The following is a 17,700-nucleotide window of genomic DNA, read 5'->3' as shown; positions in this document are numbered from 1 at the left end:
ATGCGTTTGCGTACAATGCCTGCTGCGCTTCTTTTATGACGTGCAAGAACGCTGTTGTCATACGAAACCCCGCCTCTGTGACGTTTGAATGAGAACGTCTTGAACTCGAGACACTACAATTCCCGAACCCAGCGATGGCAGCGCTGAGGCAGGAGCACCGCTATGGACTCTCCTGTGGAAAGATTGATAAAAACATTCCAAACAAGACACTTTATCACGTCAAGCTCACCGACACAGCCATCAGAGCCTTGGAAGCCTATCAAAACCTGAAGGTATCATCTAATAAAAAAATGTTTTGCTTGTCAAAGTATTTGGTTTATAATGGGTTGCCTTTTATGATGACTGTATTTTCAGTTTTTACAATTACCTGTGAATTACTGTCAACGAGTCGTTACCGAGATTGTATTTGTCCAAATCGATATATCATACAAATATTTACATTGTTGCATGCTTGGAGTTGGAGGTGGCTATGGAAAGTATGGCTACTTGTCAGTTGTTCCCTTGCGAACTGATGTCGATTTAAAATTCAAGTAATTCTATACTTCGTCAGTAGCTACTGTTTGCAATAGTAATTAGGCATTGCTCCTATGAATTTCTAGGAGTTTGAGTTGAAAACGCATGCGTCTAACCGTGTTTTTCTGTGTAAACAAGTTTATCTTTAAGACTCATAGATTTAAATAAATAAGTATTATAAAGTGTTACTGAAATTTGTCTTCACTTGCCTTTCACATTTATTATGTTTTATAACAAAAACAATCTTCTCCCTAGGGATGCTTGCCAAATCAACCGTCTATTTGCTTCAAAGGACATCAGGGGGTAAGACATAAACAGTTGACTGCTTTATCCTACGTTGCCAATAAATGAACTTCACAGACAATTAGCAAGAGATTGCTTTGTGTCTGATGACCCTATTAAATTATTTCCTATTCTTTAGACGTAACGTTTATTGATTTCTTCCTTTGGGTAAAAAAGGCATTAATATTTCTCACTTCTTATTGTTATTATGATAGCTCTACAGTTATATGTTTTACAGTAACAGCAACAACTCTAGAACCCTGGAGTTGGAGCCTTGTAGTCTTTCTGAAGATCTCAGCCATGCAGGTTACTCGGTCAGCCTGCTGACTGTGGGGAGGCTTTGTTTAGTGAACAGCAATGCTGAGGCTGAGGCAGGGGACAAGAGGGGGCAGGGAAAGAGAGCCTTGTGTCTTTTGCGCAGGCATAGCAGAGAGAGTTCCCTCAGCTGGTCATAAAGGAAACCGGTAATAGGTTTGAAAGTGAGAATCAATAACAAAAAATCCAACAGATTATCACAAGCCACATTACTGATTGACTGAACAATGGGAAAACCATATTATATAGCCTACTCCTGATGGAACCCTAGTCCGTAGCCTCAATCTAATAATCCTAGACTAAATGTAGGAATAGAGAAAGCCTTTGGGACTATTTCGCTTTTGCCTATTATACATTCTAATTGCATGAGCTGGTTGAGAACTCCCCATGTGGTGAGTTAAGGGGTGAGGAGTGCACTAGTGTTATTAAGGGATCAGATTAAACCTTCTAGTAGAGGTAGTACAGATAGATGATACTGGAGCTATGGTATGCGTGTGTCTGTGTGTGTGTGTGTGTGTGTGTGTGTGTGTGTGTGTGTGTGTGTGTGTGCGTGTGTGTGTGCGTGTGCGTTCACAGAATAAGGAAGTCTGGTGTGGCTGTTTTAATAGGTGGCAAAACAAAAGTGTGTCAAGCTTGTTTAGTGTGACTCATGTCTCATCATAATTTATAATATAATTGGATTTAATTTGGGACTGCACCTTACTCATCATCTAAAATGTGATGATAATTATCATATAAGTTAATAAGCCTTTCTTAAGCTTCATAAACCGGCGGTAGACCCACAAGTTGTGTGGGAAAGTGGCATCAATGTTTGCCTTTAAGGAAAGGCACTTTGACATCAAGCCAAAGTATATACTATTTACCATGCCCTAACTCAACCCTATGCCCTACACTTGAGAGATGGGAGTGTGTATTCAGAATAGATTTCCCAGAAACCCTGTAGATGCCCCTGCTCTAGAATGTCATGGTGCAGTAGGATAGTCCACTTGGGAAGAGTGTCCTACTGGGTGTTTATTAGCTGCCATTTTCCTATGCCTCCTCTGAAGGCACAGAACACCTTCAATCCAGCGTTCCAAAAAAAACGAACAGAATGGCAGACTTGTTTTAACAGGGATCCAGTCATAGGTAGACAAGACCCAGTAGAGGAGTCCAGATGATCTTGATCCAGATGGCTGTTTTGATCTTCTCTATTCCATAATGAGCAAGGGATTCAAGTTATTTCTCCATCACAAAAGTCAAAGAAAGAGAGTAGGCATATCACACTTCAGTCCAAATCATGATTTTTGATGTGGGCCCAACTATTATGAAAAAAGGAAGCCATGGACGGTTTCACAGGTCAGAGGCACTGTTCACACTGATTACAGTTCATAGTTATTGTTTTTGTTGATGTGAGTGATATAGTAGTATTACATGATCTTTGATTATTTTCTTTGATTGTCACTTGGGTAATTACAGTAAGTGAGTAAATTTAACTGACAAACTAACACATGTTAGTGGACCTGTCAGAATTAATTCTTCCACTTATAAGCATGCTTCGGCTTGATTATCTGTTCATGCTACGTGTATCTCACCTCCCTGTTCCCTCCTGCTCTGATCCTCGTACATCCAGAGCCTTAAGGGCTGTCTGAAGATCTGGAGCCCTGTAGCAACAGAACCCTCTCCACTGCTCGTGGGGCACTTGGTTCCCTGCAGTGAGTTCAGTCCCCATGGGTCTGCCCCATGATTGTTTGCTGTCCTCCTCTGATCTGAATAACAATGAGAGGAATGCCTCTGGAATGTTCTCCATCATCTGAAGAAGACCAGAAACACGTGGCAGAGCTCCTGCCACTCTCTATGTCCAGATGTGTTTTGGTGTGCCTCGAAGGCATTGTTTGTGTCCAAGATGACTGCTGTATCAGCCTAGTGCCCTCGTGTAGGCTGCTAATGGATGTGTCTAATACACATTCAGTTTTGGTTTTACTCTGGGTTTATTCTAAGAGCCTTCTAATCAATATGCTCTTGCTATTATACGAACAATGGGGAAATTGTTGAGGAATTGTGCTTACTACTCGTTGGAGTTATAGCTCACCCCTTACTTAAAACGTTAGCCGAGAACACAAATATGTTGTGTAGTGGAATGGATTATTAATTGTGAATGTGAGAAGCGTCAGTGGTTTAGAGGGTGAAAATGTGTTCATTGTTTGCATTAAGCAGCTTAAGGAAATGGATCACAGCCTGCTGGGGAACGTGTCATTCTAATTCCTTGATGTGAAAACCTCCACCACGGCAAATGACACATGAAAGGGTGCTTGTTCTAACCGAGTTTCCCTCAAACACGTTCTATAAGTCCATGGCCACCGCACCTGCCTTCTCTGTTGAGATCCCATTTCAAATTGTGATGGAGCTTTGTGTTAGGCACACGGACCCACAATTTGTTGACGCTGACAGGTTGGCCTCTGAGGCACCTGGTACAGACAGTTCATCTTAGGCATTAAAGGCAAAACCTTGAGGGAATCTTGAGCCACAACGTCCCCCCTCCTCTTTCCGCCCTCCCTGTTCCCAACCCCCCTTCCAGCATCCATCCATCCCACCCCTCCTCCTCCCATATCTCTCTCCAGTGCTGGAACAAGCAGTCTGCCCAGACTTAGCTTGAAATTGTAAATGTAAAGGGATGGAAGGTGATTACAGGCTGGCTTGATTACATGCACTGTCTCCCACTCATGGCAGCCACATTAATCACTCAGCGGCCGCACGTGGAGCTCAGCTCGGAGGGGAACGCAGCGAGGCAGCTCGGGCTGACGATCGCAGACACAGACACATTGTGTTTCTGTGATGTCGTCCACCCCATTGTGGATGCATGGGCGAGGAGGGCCATTGTGCTCCTCTTAAATGGCTTGTGTCGACTTGTGGGCCCCGAGAACACTTTGGCTCTTTTGTGCGTCTTGGGAAACGAAAAATGTAGAGGTTACTGGTGGTCTGTTTACAGGATTGGGATAGGGGATGATTCAACTGTGTGTGTGTGTGTTCCAGTCTCTGAGATGTTTGGCAGAGAATTTCCAGTCAGCCCCCCCCCCCCCCCCCCCCCCCCCCCCCCCCCCCCCCCCCCCCCCTCCCTCTTCCGTATGTCTGATGACTGGCAGTAATGCTCATCACACCCTGGTGAGAGGACCTGGAGTGCTGCCTCTCACAGCACATGCTGGATTAGTAAATTCACACTAACACACTCTCACACTCTCACGTACGCACACATGCACGCACAACATATATTTGCACCCTCAGTGACTTGCAGCCAACTCGCAGGCAGCAGGTTTGCTTATTCATATCTGACAGAAAAGGGAAGCAGAGCCATGGCATCACACTCTGGAGACGAGGAGCGGAGAACAAAAGACAGGCTGTTTTCAGGGGCCATTACTCAGGGTAGTGAGGATGTGAAAACAATAGGCTGCATGAAATCTACACCCAGACCCCACATTCAACCAAAGTCTGGCAGGAAACACAATCCTCACACATACAACTCTCTCTCAAACAAATTTTGTTCAATTGACTTGATCATTTGATAAGCCCAGAATGATGTAGTTTCTGCCTTGTCAATTCTGTTGGGGCTATATTATTGCACAAATCCTCTGAATTGTATGTGTGTGTGTGTGTGTGTGATGACCCAGCCAAGGTTTGAACCATTTTTGTTCTCGTAAGAGTGACAGGCTGGTTCTTCCGGTGTTTGACCCTGCAGGGAATGTGAGAAGGGGCTCCTATATCTCCACACATCACATGACAAGCATTGTTAGTCGTAATGCTTTGGAGGTTTCTATTATCTTAGACACATAGACAACAACACTGCAACTGCACCAAACGTACAGCCTCGACATGTTCCCCATGTGAAAGGCAACAAGGTTAAAAGTTGAAATGTCCGAACAGTTATTCAATATAATTTGAATCTAACATGATTACCATAAAAAGAATGTTGAGACCCTTGGGGAATGGCAGGATGCCAGAGGGTGTGTGGAGAAATCTCTTCACTTACTCACTTCATTGGATCTTACTGTAGCTCTGCAATCTTATTGGTTTCTTCATGCGTTCCAGATATCTGTCTATTGGGCTTGCAATGAATTTATTTCGAGAGGGATAGACACACAGAGAGAAAGAGAGAGGCAGAGCCAGAGAGCCGGACCAGGCCCAATGCTTTCCCCCCCCCCTGACATCTGGTGATGAAGATGAAGGAGGAGGCTGTGAAAGAATGGACCGCTCAGACTGAACTGACCTGAGTGACGTTGATTAGAATGAGAATATGAAGCGTGCACTGGTGGAGTGAGGGAAAGACAGGGTGTGGCTATTAGCAACTGTGAGAGCGAATATGGATAGAGCAGGGTAGGGGGCGGGGACTAGGACCAGGGTTATAAGAGAGGTTAAGAGTTGAACCACCTTAAACCTCTGCTTTTTGTGCTGCAGTCTTGGCCCCAGCCTTAGGGGGTCATTGAGCATTATTGGGGTTGTAAGTCACTCCCAAGTGCAGGGGTTGTTTTGAATCCACAGCCCAGTCTCTGATTTATGGCTTGCTAGCATAGCTTACATTTTGACATCTGATTATTTCTTGCCTGTTGTATGTCTGGTTTTCCCATCTCTCACTTCTGAAATCCAAAGCGAAAATTCCTTGAATATTTGACTTGAAAGACGGACATAAATATTTAATTATTCATGGTCAGTTGGTCTCTTGAATTGCCAAGTCCTTTGTGGAAGGGCGTCTAGTGTGGGGTGCCATGAGTAGCTCTCTGGAGAGTGTTAGACTTTGGTGTGAGCCCAGTGGCTTAGAATGAGAGAGTGCTTGTTGTGTTACTCTCAGTAGGGGTTCCTGGAGTCTGCCTGTGGAGGTCATACTTTAGGAAGAGCTGTCATTGGCTAGATGCCAGGAAGTGCTTCTGGGACCTCTGCATGACTGGGCATTTCTAACAGCTGGACTCTTGCATTTGCCCGTGGCACAATCCTATGAACACAGACTCAATAAATTATTAATATCCCTGTTAGCTAGAAGAGGACTGGCAGTAAATATCCCTCTGTTAGTCTGATCAATGCAGAATTCAGTCTCTTTTGTTCTTTCTCGCATCCACAGAAACTCTAGTTGAGTGAGATGTTTAATGTGATCCAGTTATTATGGTTAATCAGCTTGCAGCTCAGACTGTTGCCAATTTTCTGCTTTATTTAGCACTGTGTTGCTCAGCTATTACTGTGATTCAACTGAAAGTTCAGCTTTTCTTTAAAATGCATGTAGGCCATGATGAGCTGAAATTTCTCTTAGGTCTCAGTTAGAAAAAACTGTTGAAGGTTATTTAAGGTTGTCTTTAAAAGACTCCTTTGTAGTTAAATAGCTGTCTTAAATTTTATAGCTCCAAACCTAAACACTAATAAAAGAACATATTTTCATACAGAACATGCAGCTTTTCACAGTCCTTTCTATGGAAAGACTGGTTACTTCACATCGACTTGAATTTCATTCAGAACGCACAACAGCCGGGTCATATTTAACTCTTCGAGTTGAATAGCGAAGGCTGTTCTTCCTGTTAAATGTCTTGTATTTGTTCTAAAAGACACAACACCTCAACAACTGTTTATTCCAAACCTCTGTTTATGGAACAGTCCTTTTTTTATGGAACGCTTCAGTAGTCTTCCAGCTGTTTCTAAATTGCGTAATATGGAGCAAGAGTAATTTGACAGATGATGAAGGTTATACCACATTAAGTTACTAAAACAAACAATTGTTTGTCATTATTATTAGTTATTAATTATATTTATTCTATTTATTTTATTAGCATGCGAGTACTCACAACTTAAATTTTATTTTGCACTGTGTGGCTATTACAACCATTTAGCATAGCCTACAGCCCTATTAAACAGGCCTAAAAGGAGCAAAATGTAACACGCAATTGACAACCACAATGTTGAAAATCAGGTTGCGCTATAGTCGGACCTGCTATTGGCCTTATTATCAGCAGTGTAACCACACACAGGGACTGCAGGCTGTGACTCCCAGTGCTATCAGCTTTAGACGGTGATGTTTTGGTAAATTCCTGCAGTGAACGCCAGCGTGCACGGACATGTGCAACAGACAGATAAGATAGTGAAGTTTCGATTCTTTCATTGCTCCAAAGACGGGCCTGAACCCTTGATTCGTGTCATGCACAGTCCTCAGATCCCAGTGCACTGTGACCTATTTCACCTTTGGTCCAGGGAAAGAAGGACGCCAAAGTATCATCACAAAGTAACAGCAGCTCACAGACAACCAGGGTTAAAGGAAGGCAAATGCTGTTTTAATGACATCCTGCTTTGAGCTAAAATGAAACTGGACATATAGGCAATAGCCTACCTGCAGCATAGAGAATGAGATTACAGTGAAGCTGCTGGCCTACCTGCAGCATAGAGAATGAGATTACAGTGAAGCTGCTAATACATTCAAAATACATAGGAGGATTTATGTGGCCTTAAAGTGTCCCAGGTACTTGAAGTGCAGAATTTTATGTTGTCTATGTTCCCACTAACCTCTGATAAATCCTCCATTAGATCCTCTCCCTTAGCCGTTTTTATTAGACTCACTGTAAATGTGGTCTTGTAACTTTGAGGTCACTAACCATGCAAGTCTGAATTCATTAGACTTGTCCTTTGGCCATGGAAGTCAGAGGGCAGTGGTCATTCTGATCCAAATCCAGTAGTTACTATAGTTTTGTTTTTAGTAGTAAAGTAATATTTCCCTATCATTATATGCTGCTAGACTGTTCCAGTCTGTGGTGAGACAGATACTGATTATAGTAAAGCAAGTCATGCAAGGCATAGCTACAATTGAAGCATTCCAACTAAGTGTGGTAAAGCTGTAGATCAAGTTTAAAACGTATTTATTACTCACTAATGCATGTGCATCTGTTTTGACTGTGTGTATGTTTATGTGTGAGTGAGTGTTAGTGAGTGTGGTTATGTCTGTGTATGTGTGCACATGTAGTTATGTGGTTATGTGTGTTTGTGTGTGTGTCAGCCCAAGAGGTTGGACTCCTGGCTCTACTGTGCTCCAGTGAGTCTGCAATGGGATCTCAGGGACGCCATGGCAGACAGGACTTAAAAACACTGTTTACCTAGGGAGATATATTTATGGTCGGCTGGTGGATACACTGTGTGTGTGTGTGTGTCTGAGGAAGAGAGCGAGTGAGAGAGAGATCAAGAGGGAGCAGAGGTCCTGTGGGAGGTCTAAAGTTCACCAGGCTGTGAAAACAAAGAGCAAGAGCGAGGGGTCAGAGTGCAATGTCCAGCTCTCTCTCAAGGCCTAACACCAATATTTTATCGTGCCAGTTCATTCCAGTTCAAAATATGGTCCACCATTCATTCGGAAATGCATAGTGAGACACAGAACAATGTATGGGTCCTGCCCTGCCCATTAAACGCTCCTGCCCTTACATTTCTAGCTCAGCAAGATATACATGCGTTACACTGCATGGCAATTAGACATCCTACCCAGTACTTGACTGTAAAACTGTCAAGCCCATATATCAACAGTAGTGTGTATGTTAGGACAAGCTCTTACCCTGGACGTTTGCTTTTTCTTTGCTGTATTTCTCCTGCAGTACGTCAAAATCCCCACCGTCTCGCCCGAATCCCCAGCTGCTCTACGCCTCTTCTCCTTCTACCTGTCCAGTGACAGCAAGGACCAGCCCCAGGCCAGCTTCGAGTGTGTCCACCAATATGTTTCCAGGTAAGGACAATCCTATTGGTTTGTATGAGCCATTTGTATAATTGACAGAATTGTTTGAGGAAACTGTGTTGTGAAGGGAAATATACAGTAAGCAGTGGTTTCTCTGTGAGCAGGATATGGGACGTGTCCACTGCAAGCTGTCAGTTTGTTAGTGGCCTAGTGCCAACTCTTTGCATGTGGCCTTATCCCTTTAAGAGTCTTCTCTGCACCAGGAGCGTGAGCACTGTACTTAGTTTCTATTGTGTATGGGACTTCGCCATGGTAATATCCTGTATTTTCGGGAAGAGACCCTCTCATTATGTGTCAGTGAGAGCCTGTTTGTGTTGAAGAGAGATTGAGACAGTGCTTTACTTCAATGTAGCCTGTTGGTGCCAGCTGCCTAGCTGTGGTCTGAACTTTGCTGCTCATTCTAGACAGACGTCAAGGCCAAGACCAACATCACAAACACTGGGCTTATGTGGCTCCATTGGTCTCACCGGTATGGATGACCCTGGAGAAAAGGAAACGGATTCAGACTCTGTTTCTTTCTACATCTCCAGTTGTTGGGATAAAATGGAAATAATGTTTTGTGTTTATTCATGTCAATAGAATGACATCTGAAAGCTATCATTCTTTATAGTACGTTGTGTATCTTGAGAATTGCCTAAAGTAGGTTTTTCTACAAATCCCTTTGGGTATTCAATATTTTCTAAGGAGCTACTTCTTGGAAAGGACAGCACACATAATTCACATGTGTAGCCTAAACTAAGTAAATCCTGAGGCACCTATCCTCATCACAGTATATGGCATACATAGATCAGTTAGCCTCCTCTCTGTAATAGCTAAGCTAAATATGGACGTATGCTGTGTACATAAGCAACAACGCCACACTGTATATTTCACAGACTGAGCCTTGTGTTGTCTGACCCCTCAGTGCTGGTCGAGAGCAGCTAAAGAGCCAGGGCAGTATTTTGGACAAGATCACAGTGTGTGCCACCGACGACTCGTACCAGATGACGCGGGAGAGGATGTCCCAGGTGGAGAAGGACATCTGGAGCCGGTCGGCCATCGAGATCAAACCGGGCGCCACACACCCTAGTGAGACTCCCCTGTATCTCTCTATCGGTCTCGCTCACACATTCTTTCTCTCTCTCTCTCTTTCTCTTCATTTTCTCTTTCCTTCACTGACTTTCTCTCTCTTAACTCCTCTCTCATTCCCTCTCCACCCTTTTTCTTCCTCTTATATAATCTACTGTGGCACTAACGAGGTGGCAGGAAATGCTTTTCTGTTTTCGGTTGTAAAGCTTCTTTGTGTTGCAACCTACAATCTGTAATACATCGGTGTGTGTTTCCCTGCGTACACCCCCATTGTAACACCAGTGAATTAGGTCTCGTCACAGTCAACACATTCGATTAAGGCCTATCACACAGTGTCATAACAGTTACACCTGTGCAGGATCAGGTGTGACTAAATCAAAAGCATACATATGTAAAGGTACTGCATGTTGGCTGTACAGCACTCTGAGAGCAAAAAAAAGGCACAAAGGTTGAATTGTTGCTAAAGTTCATACAGTGACATGCCAATCTTATCGCAATTTCCTCTCACTAGGTAACACTAAACTTGAGTGGCGAGGCATGTGCTTGCATGCTATTGTTGGTGTTGTTCCTCCCTCAAAGCTTTCAAACTCTGCTTATGCAATCGGTTTCTTCTTGGCATGGTCCTGTCTTCCAGTGTTTGCACAGTGCTGGGGTTCCTGTCTCGAGTGGCTTGTGTTGGTTTTAAGTCTCAGTGTTGCGCAACATCAGTTTTTGAGGTGAAGATGAGCTTATAATGTATACAGTGTGCCCATAGGGACTCATTTAATTGAACCCATGCTCATTCAGTACTGTACGAAGATATAGAACTATCACACTTGCCAAAACCCATCTATAGTAAATCCTACTAACTGTAATCAGTATTGCACAACCACATCAAGGTTGTATAATCAAATTATACAATCTATTTAAAGTGACTAAATAAAAGTGAAAGGTTGTCTATTGAGCAGAAACAGTGGAAGTGAGATCTGAACTGAACCTCGAACCCTCCACTGACCCAGAAAGCAGAGCTTAAGTTATAATGAGATTATAGTTGTTAGGTGCTCTATCTGGACTTGAAGCACTGACCTCACTTGACACAACCTGGTCCAGGGACCTCAATGAGTGATTATCCCTAAAGGCAAAATGTACATTATAAGACACATTATTAAAAGCATTATGTCATCTTGACAGGTGTTTACAGTTCTGTATGTTTGACTTCTCAAAAAAGGAATGTGGAAAAGCAGTTTACAAAAACCTTAGATGATGTAATATAAGGTTTTGCAGCCATCTTGACATTTGTATTTTCTGTGTTTAGGTAAATGTGTCAAGTTACAGAAAAAGCCAACACCTCTGTCTACATCAGACAGCCTCCACAAGCACTCTCCCACCAACAGGAGGAATAGCGCCCTGGGCCTGCTCACCCAAAGGCCATTGCGAGAGCGCATTATCCACCTTCTAGCCTTAAAGCCCTACAGGAAACCTGAGCTTCTTCTGTGGCTGGAGAGAGAGAGGGCCAGCCCTAAGGACAAGGCCGAGCTGGGCTCTTTACTGGATGAGGTACACACAGACACACACACCATTTATGTTTCAGCCGAAGTGGCCAGGCCATCCAATTTGGAAGGTTTGACTGTAGTTTTCCAATATTTACATTTACAAGTATGTGTGCGTGTGTATACGTGCAAGCATGCGTGCGCACAAGCGTGCGTGTGTAATTAGGTCGGGGGGTGTAATTATCTCTGCTGAGGGGATTGTGTTTGCAGTGGGGTGGGGTGAGCCTTCTGGCAGGAGAGCTCTGAAAGATGAATGTCCTTAGAGAAAGGCAGTCTGGGTAGATTATAGAGCGGACTACATTAGTACGTTACCATGAGAGAAAGCCAGTCACTAGGGACTAGGATGACAGGGCTTCTGTGTAAAGTAGAAACAAAACAGGCATTGATTTTAAAGAGGATTTGCGTATAGGAGTAATAGTTTATACTCTATAGCATATTCACAGACTGTATGAAGGAAACAGTGTGTGTATGTGTGTGCTCTGTGTGTGTGTTTGAGAAGATACAATTATGAATAATTTAAACATGTTGCTAATTACCCTGAAATTATGCATGCTGTTGCGTTTGACTTTGAATTATTAATCATTAGGAATTAATACTCATTAGACTTTGATTCTGATGATCAAAGCTGGGGAGTGCGCAGTATAGAACTACGATGTATTACACGAACAAAATACCCATGTACAATAGACAAAGAAATAAAACCATTCAATTTGACATAAAAGGACCACCCGGGTCTTGCTATTGAGCGTCAATAGAAATGCTACCACACTGCTTAGCATTAATCTGCTCTTCCTGGTTTCTCTTGCAGGTGGCCAAGGTGAATCCTAAAGATAACAGCTTCCTCCTAAAGGACGAGTGCTACAGACTTGTTCAGAGGGACTGGCCTGGCTACGTGGAGGAGGAGAAGCAGCTAGTTAACAAGCTGCTGGCCAGGTGGGTTCCTGATTCTGACTACTCATCGCCATAAACAGATGGCGTCTACCCAGCATATAGAATTACTACAATAACATTTCTTTGAAAGGAGCATTTGCGTTCAGTTTTATTAAACGAGGTATTTTCTGGCATTTTAAGATACACACGGGAGCCTGTCTTTATGACATTACTTCTATCATCATGATATACTGTTAACAACAACAGGTGGTGCTAAGCTTCACCTCAAAAGTGTTACTTGATGCAACGCTCAAGGTGTATAGATATGTAAACACAAATATTTAGATGCTTGATGGAAATGGGGAAGGGAGTTGTTTGTGGAATGACTTGGATGAGGAAATTGACTTAATATGGTAATTGTTTTGTTCATACTGGCAGACATGAGACATGATTGTTATCTGCAGCCAGAGCAGCCACATGCCTTAGTGCAGTAGGCAGGCAGCAGTGTGGTGTCTTCCTGCAGGTGTTACCTAATGCTAGAAAACAGGATTCAGCTTGTCTCAACCTGCTGTATATAATAAGTGTTAGCCTGCTTATTTTTCTCTAGCCCATAAACTATACTGTAGCACAGTGACAATTATAGTAATGTCTTGCACACGCAACTGATTCGATGTCACTTAAATTTACATGTATATTTCTAGCTGCTTTTGTAACTGTCATTTTTCTGCCTTGGCTTGTTTGCAGGAAATTGCAGCTGCAGAGCAGTAGCCAATCAAGAACTTTCCAGGCAAACTCTACAAACTCATTCCACAAGACCTCATGGGATTCTCCTTTGCATCACACCTCAGTCAAGAATCCTGCCGGGGTAAATCTGATGTCTATGACAAGCTGAATTATTTTTTGCAAATGTAGCTGTCTGCAAAGGACAGATTGCATCCTGTCAACACATTATTATAAGAGCAAACTAAATATGTTACAGATAGTGACAGCTCTTTCTTCTTCCTTCCTCAGAAACGGCCTTTGCCTTCGGACTCATTGGATAGCCCAGCTCTGAAAAAACAAAGACTCATAGACCAGAGGTTGCATCTGCAGCCAACTACTAACGGACTATCAAATTGCAAAGACCAATCCCCCTCTCTCAATCCTATTTTCAACACAAACACTGCGTTTCAAAGGACAAGTAACCACATTTCAAACAGCCAAAATGGCTTCCTCCCCCCTATGGACAAGTTGAGTAGCTCTACTGATGATCACACGTCAGAGAGAGGAGAACACAGCCCCCAAGTGACCGGCCAGGAAACACTGCAGAATGACTCAGAATGCGTTCAGCAGCAGCTCGCCAACAGTCAGCATAAAAAGAAAAAGTCTAAGAAGCATAAAGAGAAAGAGAGGGAGCGATTAAAAGACAGGCAGACTAGCGAGTGGCTGGAGAACAGCCCAAATATCAAACAAATTCAAGATAAACCTTATGGTAAGGAGCTTTCACATACAATATCACCTTTCTTTTCCCTTACATGTGGTTAGTCATGTAAGCAAATTTTCATTCTGTCAAAGTTATGACATGTTGTGTCCATGGCTATTGGAAAAACATTATTTTGCATCACAAACATGATTTTTCCTCATGGAAAATATTTATACGTATCATACTACATCAAGGGGGAGACTTCAAAATATGGCTTAGTGGAGTATCAGATTAGATTTTTTGGTTCATTGCATACACATAAAATAACATAACGTTATGTTATGCTTAATGCTTAACAAGGAACCTCCAAGGAACAAGGAACCAAAATATATATATATTTATTTTTCACAAACGAGTTACGTTTGTGTGGCCTCACTGCATGAGTACCTTTGTTTATCTTCAGCAGTATACTTACAAAGCAATATCTCTCATAGGCCAGGTTGTGTTCACAACCTTTACTAGTTCCCACAAGTCCACTCTCTTGGGTCCCCGGTGTACCTTGTGTCTGATTGAGTCAATAACAGCCAGAGAAGAGTGCATTAAGTCTCTAAGCTGCCTTGTCTCCTGACACTTTCAGACTCTCTTAGTGTGTAGCTGCACACTTATAATAGCATTGCAATGACACATGAGGTATTTAGCAGAACACAAAGCTATATTTTGTGTGTGTAATAGCATTAACCTCATCATGTCTTGTGTGTTTACAAATGCAGAACCTGCCATCACAAATGCTGTTCCTGTGGTGGAGGAGAAGCCCGATTATGTACTGTGAGTATCAACAAATGATACTACCTACTAACGCTTGCCTGGAATCAAGTGAGCTATTGAGTTTGTGATATATGAAATAAAGCTGTCTTGACAGCAGAACTCAGTGAAACTGTACTGCCACACTGTGGACCAAAAGAGAAACACCGGGTACAATCATTAATGCAAACACATCTGTCTCTTCAGAGCTTACAGTCCCGTTAGTAATGCGGAGCAACGGCAGAGATACCAGGTAGACTTCTGTGCTGAGTATGATGAGTACAAAGACCTGCATTCCAGGATTGCCACAATCACACATATGTTTGTCCAGCTTGGCTCAAAGATCAAGAGTCTGTCTCCAGGAACACAGGAATACAAGGTACAGTATGCAGCAGGTATATGCTGTGATAATGACATGACTGATTAAGAATGTTATATCTTACGGTCTTACATTATTGCATGACTGTTCTATTAAACATTTTCTGGTCTGATGAATACTCTGTGATATTTGATGTGTTTTTGTTTTGTATTGTGCCACATAGATTATGGAAGACCAAATACTGGACAAGTACAAGAAGTATCGAAAGGTGGGTCATGATTGTGTATGGTTGTGAGCCTAAAAAGCTAATGGTCTTATAGGCATTGTAGTATTCAGCTGTCGCATTTGACATTCACCCACTGTAGTTTAACAGATTTAATCATTTCTTGTCTCTGCAGAAGTTTCCAGGCTATCGGGAAGAAAAGAAACGCTGTGAATATCTCCATCAGAAACTTTCCCACATAAAACAACTCATTACAGACTTTGACCTCTCTCATAACCCCTCATAGTGCAGGCGTATCCTGTGATCTGTGTGCAAGAGAAATGGAACCATCAGCATTAGCACAAACTTCAAATGCATTTTCACTTTAAAGCTCTCTAGAACTTTCCAATGACCTTTTAGAGGTCCACCACCGTCACTCAGAACATTAGGATCACTAAATACTGATTCAAAGAAGAAAAAGGCTACTATTTCTAGTTTTGTTATTGATTTGCATATTAGTTTTGAATGTTTGTTCAGACTATAAAATACCAGAGAAAACCACTTCCTTGTTTTGTTTTTCTCCCAAAACATATTCAATAATGGTTTTGCTTTAATATTTTAATTTTTTGTTCTGCAACTTCATGCCTAGAGCGCTGTTCACTAGACAAGATGATAAAACAATTAGACAGAATTAAGTCTGTCTGATTACATAAGGCCAAATGGTGCAGTAGTTGCCCTGTGCCTGTCCAAATCAGTCACCACAGAGAAAGAACACTTGGTTGGCAACTTTTTCAGTCACTTTGTTATTGCGGTATTCTTTGATAGGAGACTTTGGTCTTCCTTTCTCTCTAAATTCTTTGAACTACTGATGTATTTATTTAGAACCGTGGACTTCTGTCTTGTTCTGTTTATTGTATGTGATCTGTCTTCTTGTTTTGCACTGCCCCCTGTCAGCCTTGGGGGTGAGGAACATGTCACATGACATCAGTGTGTTTGTACTGGGTGGTGTGAACAAGGAGAGGAGGTTTGTGAGGTACACTAAACGTCTATCAAAAGTAGTGAGTATATGCTGCAGATTCAGGTGAAACTCAATTTCCGTAACAAGATTAAAACAGATTTTCAAGAATTTGAAAATAGTTTTAATACAATACCATATTGTCAAAACTAATGATGGAAACATTTACATTAGTCATTGTAGAGGTCATCAGTTAAGGTCATTGTTAGATTTGCCAATGCATTGTAGTGTCAAACCAATCTATTTGAGAGTGTTTTGATGGTTACTTATTATGATTAAGTATTTTGCACTGAATGTTCACCACAAGGGTTTCGAGGCCTTATAAAACAAACTGCCATCATCCTTGACATTATATTGGTAGATCTGTTTTGTCATATGCTCATGATTTCTGTCTTGTCTGTCTTCTTTACATCATTTACACATTCAGCTCTGTAGCTCTGTCGCTCTGTCTCTATCGCCTGTGTAAATGTCATTCCTGGTTCTAATTGCTATTTCAGTTGTGCCCATTATGGATACTAAGATCCTATACCATTTAAAACAGAACTATATTTGCATTAAATATACACATATATCCCCTGTTTCATTAAGCAGTTGTGAGGTTCATGAAACAACATTGACCAAACATTGCCCTACTTTCACTGCGTAACTTTTGCACTTAAATTTGTGTTGTTTTAGGATGGCCCTTAAATTTTTATTGTTTTTAGAAAGGATTTATTTTGGGGTTCCTTTTGCCTTAATATTACTCTTTTTTTGATCATAAGACAGACAAACAGGAACTACACATTGATGAAAGTGATGTTGTCACTGAATGATGGACAGACATATCCAAATGTGTGGGAGTTACACCAAATACAAAATAGTGTTTAAATGTGCTTACCAACAAACGTTTCAATAGTTAATTGTTTTTATTATATACTTTATTATTATTCTTGATTGTTGAAAACCAAGTCATAATGACTGATTTGTTATCAGAAATATTGTGTGAAATGAAAATGTTCCAATTTCCAGGTAACCACTCAGCCTAAATCACTATAGCCTATGGGTTATATTAAACTGTGAGACCACAAATGAGCGGCTAATATTTCCGGCATAATGTTTGCCAAAGTTAAAAGAGAAACAACGTAATGCCAGAGCCAGCGGTGTGTCCAGACATTTTTGGGGTGGCCAATCAGATTTCAGGGGTGGCCCGTGCCACCCTAGGCCACCCCCTGGACACGCCCCTGGCCAGAGCCCGTCTACGGATCCATATACTGTAGACATTCTCTGGGAGGCTAATGCTCAGTTACAGCAGGCTCTGTGTTAGTTTATCCGTCTGGAGATAAGCCCACCTAGGACATAGCCTATTGTGGAAGTGAAACAAAAATGCTTTAATGGGCATTGTTTTAAAATAGCATTTTACAAATGTGATCCCTTATTTGTCATGGTGTACAGATGCAAAATAATACAATGTATGTCTACTGCGAGGTACTAGTAGTTCTGTGTTGTGTCCTGGAAAGAATGTATAATTGTGTTAAGACTGCACAATAGCACTAAATTGACCTGTGGTCAGTGAATATAGCCTACAGTAGGCCTATTGGACACACTACACTATTCTGTGTAGTATGGATGATACACTTGGATAAACCCATACCAAAAAGAACTCTATATTTTCATCGAATGCAGTTAAGTGA

General features: G+C 42.0%; 1 protein-coding gene across 1 annotated transcript; it reads left to right on the top strand.

Moving 5' to 3' along the window:
• The first annotated feature begins 115 nt into the window (after positions 1-115).
• On the top strand, positions 116-17,487 carry LOC124482177 (RNA polymerase II elongation factor ELL2-like). The gene is made up of 12 exons (XM_047042588.1): positions 116-272; positions 769-816; positions 8,688-8,815; positions 9,729-9,892; positions 11,187-11,428; positions 12,230-12,354; positions 13,036-13,156; positions 13,303-13,762; positions 14,464-14,518; positions 14,702-14,873; positions 15,037-15,081; positions 15,212-17,487. Exons 1-12 carry the CDS (start codon positions 135-137, stop codon positions 15,320-15,322), a joined length of 1,809 nt encoding a protein of 602 aa, XP_046898544.1. The 5' UTR covers positions 116-134; the 3' UTR covers positions 15,323-17,487.
• The last annotated feature ends 213 nt before the right edge of the window (positions 17,488-17,700 follow it).

This window comes from Hypomesus transpacificus, chromosome 19 (assembly GCF_021917145.1).
Source record: "Hypomesus transpacificus isolate Combined female chromosome 19, fHypTra1, whole genome shotgun sequence".
Lineage (NCBI taxonomy): Eukaryota > Metazoa > Chordata > Actinopteri > Osmeriformes > Osmeridae > Hypomesus > Hypomesus transpacificus.
This window is presented reverse-complemented; position numbering and strand designations above follow the sequence as displayed.

What these genes read in the sequence shown, in the direction of transcription:
- LOC124482177 (XM_047042588.1), top strand. Translation starts at nt 135, where the DNA reads ATGGCAGCGCTGAGGCAGGAGCACCGCTATGGACTCTCCTGTGGAAAG. An exon ending in AAGCCTATCAAAACCTGAAG is followed by an intron (nt 273 to 768) that starts GTATCATCTAAT and finishes TCTTCTCCCTAG; the next exon opens with GGATGCTTGCCAAATCAACC. An exon ending in CAGGAACACAGGAATACAAG is followed by an intron (nt 14,874 to 15,036) that starts GTACAGTATGCA and finishes TGTGCCACATAG; the next exon opens with ATTATGGAAGACCAAATACT.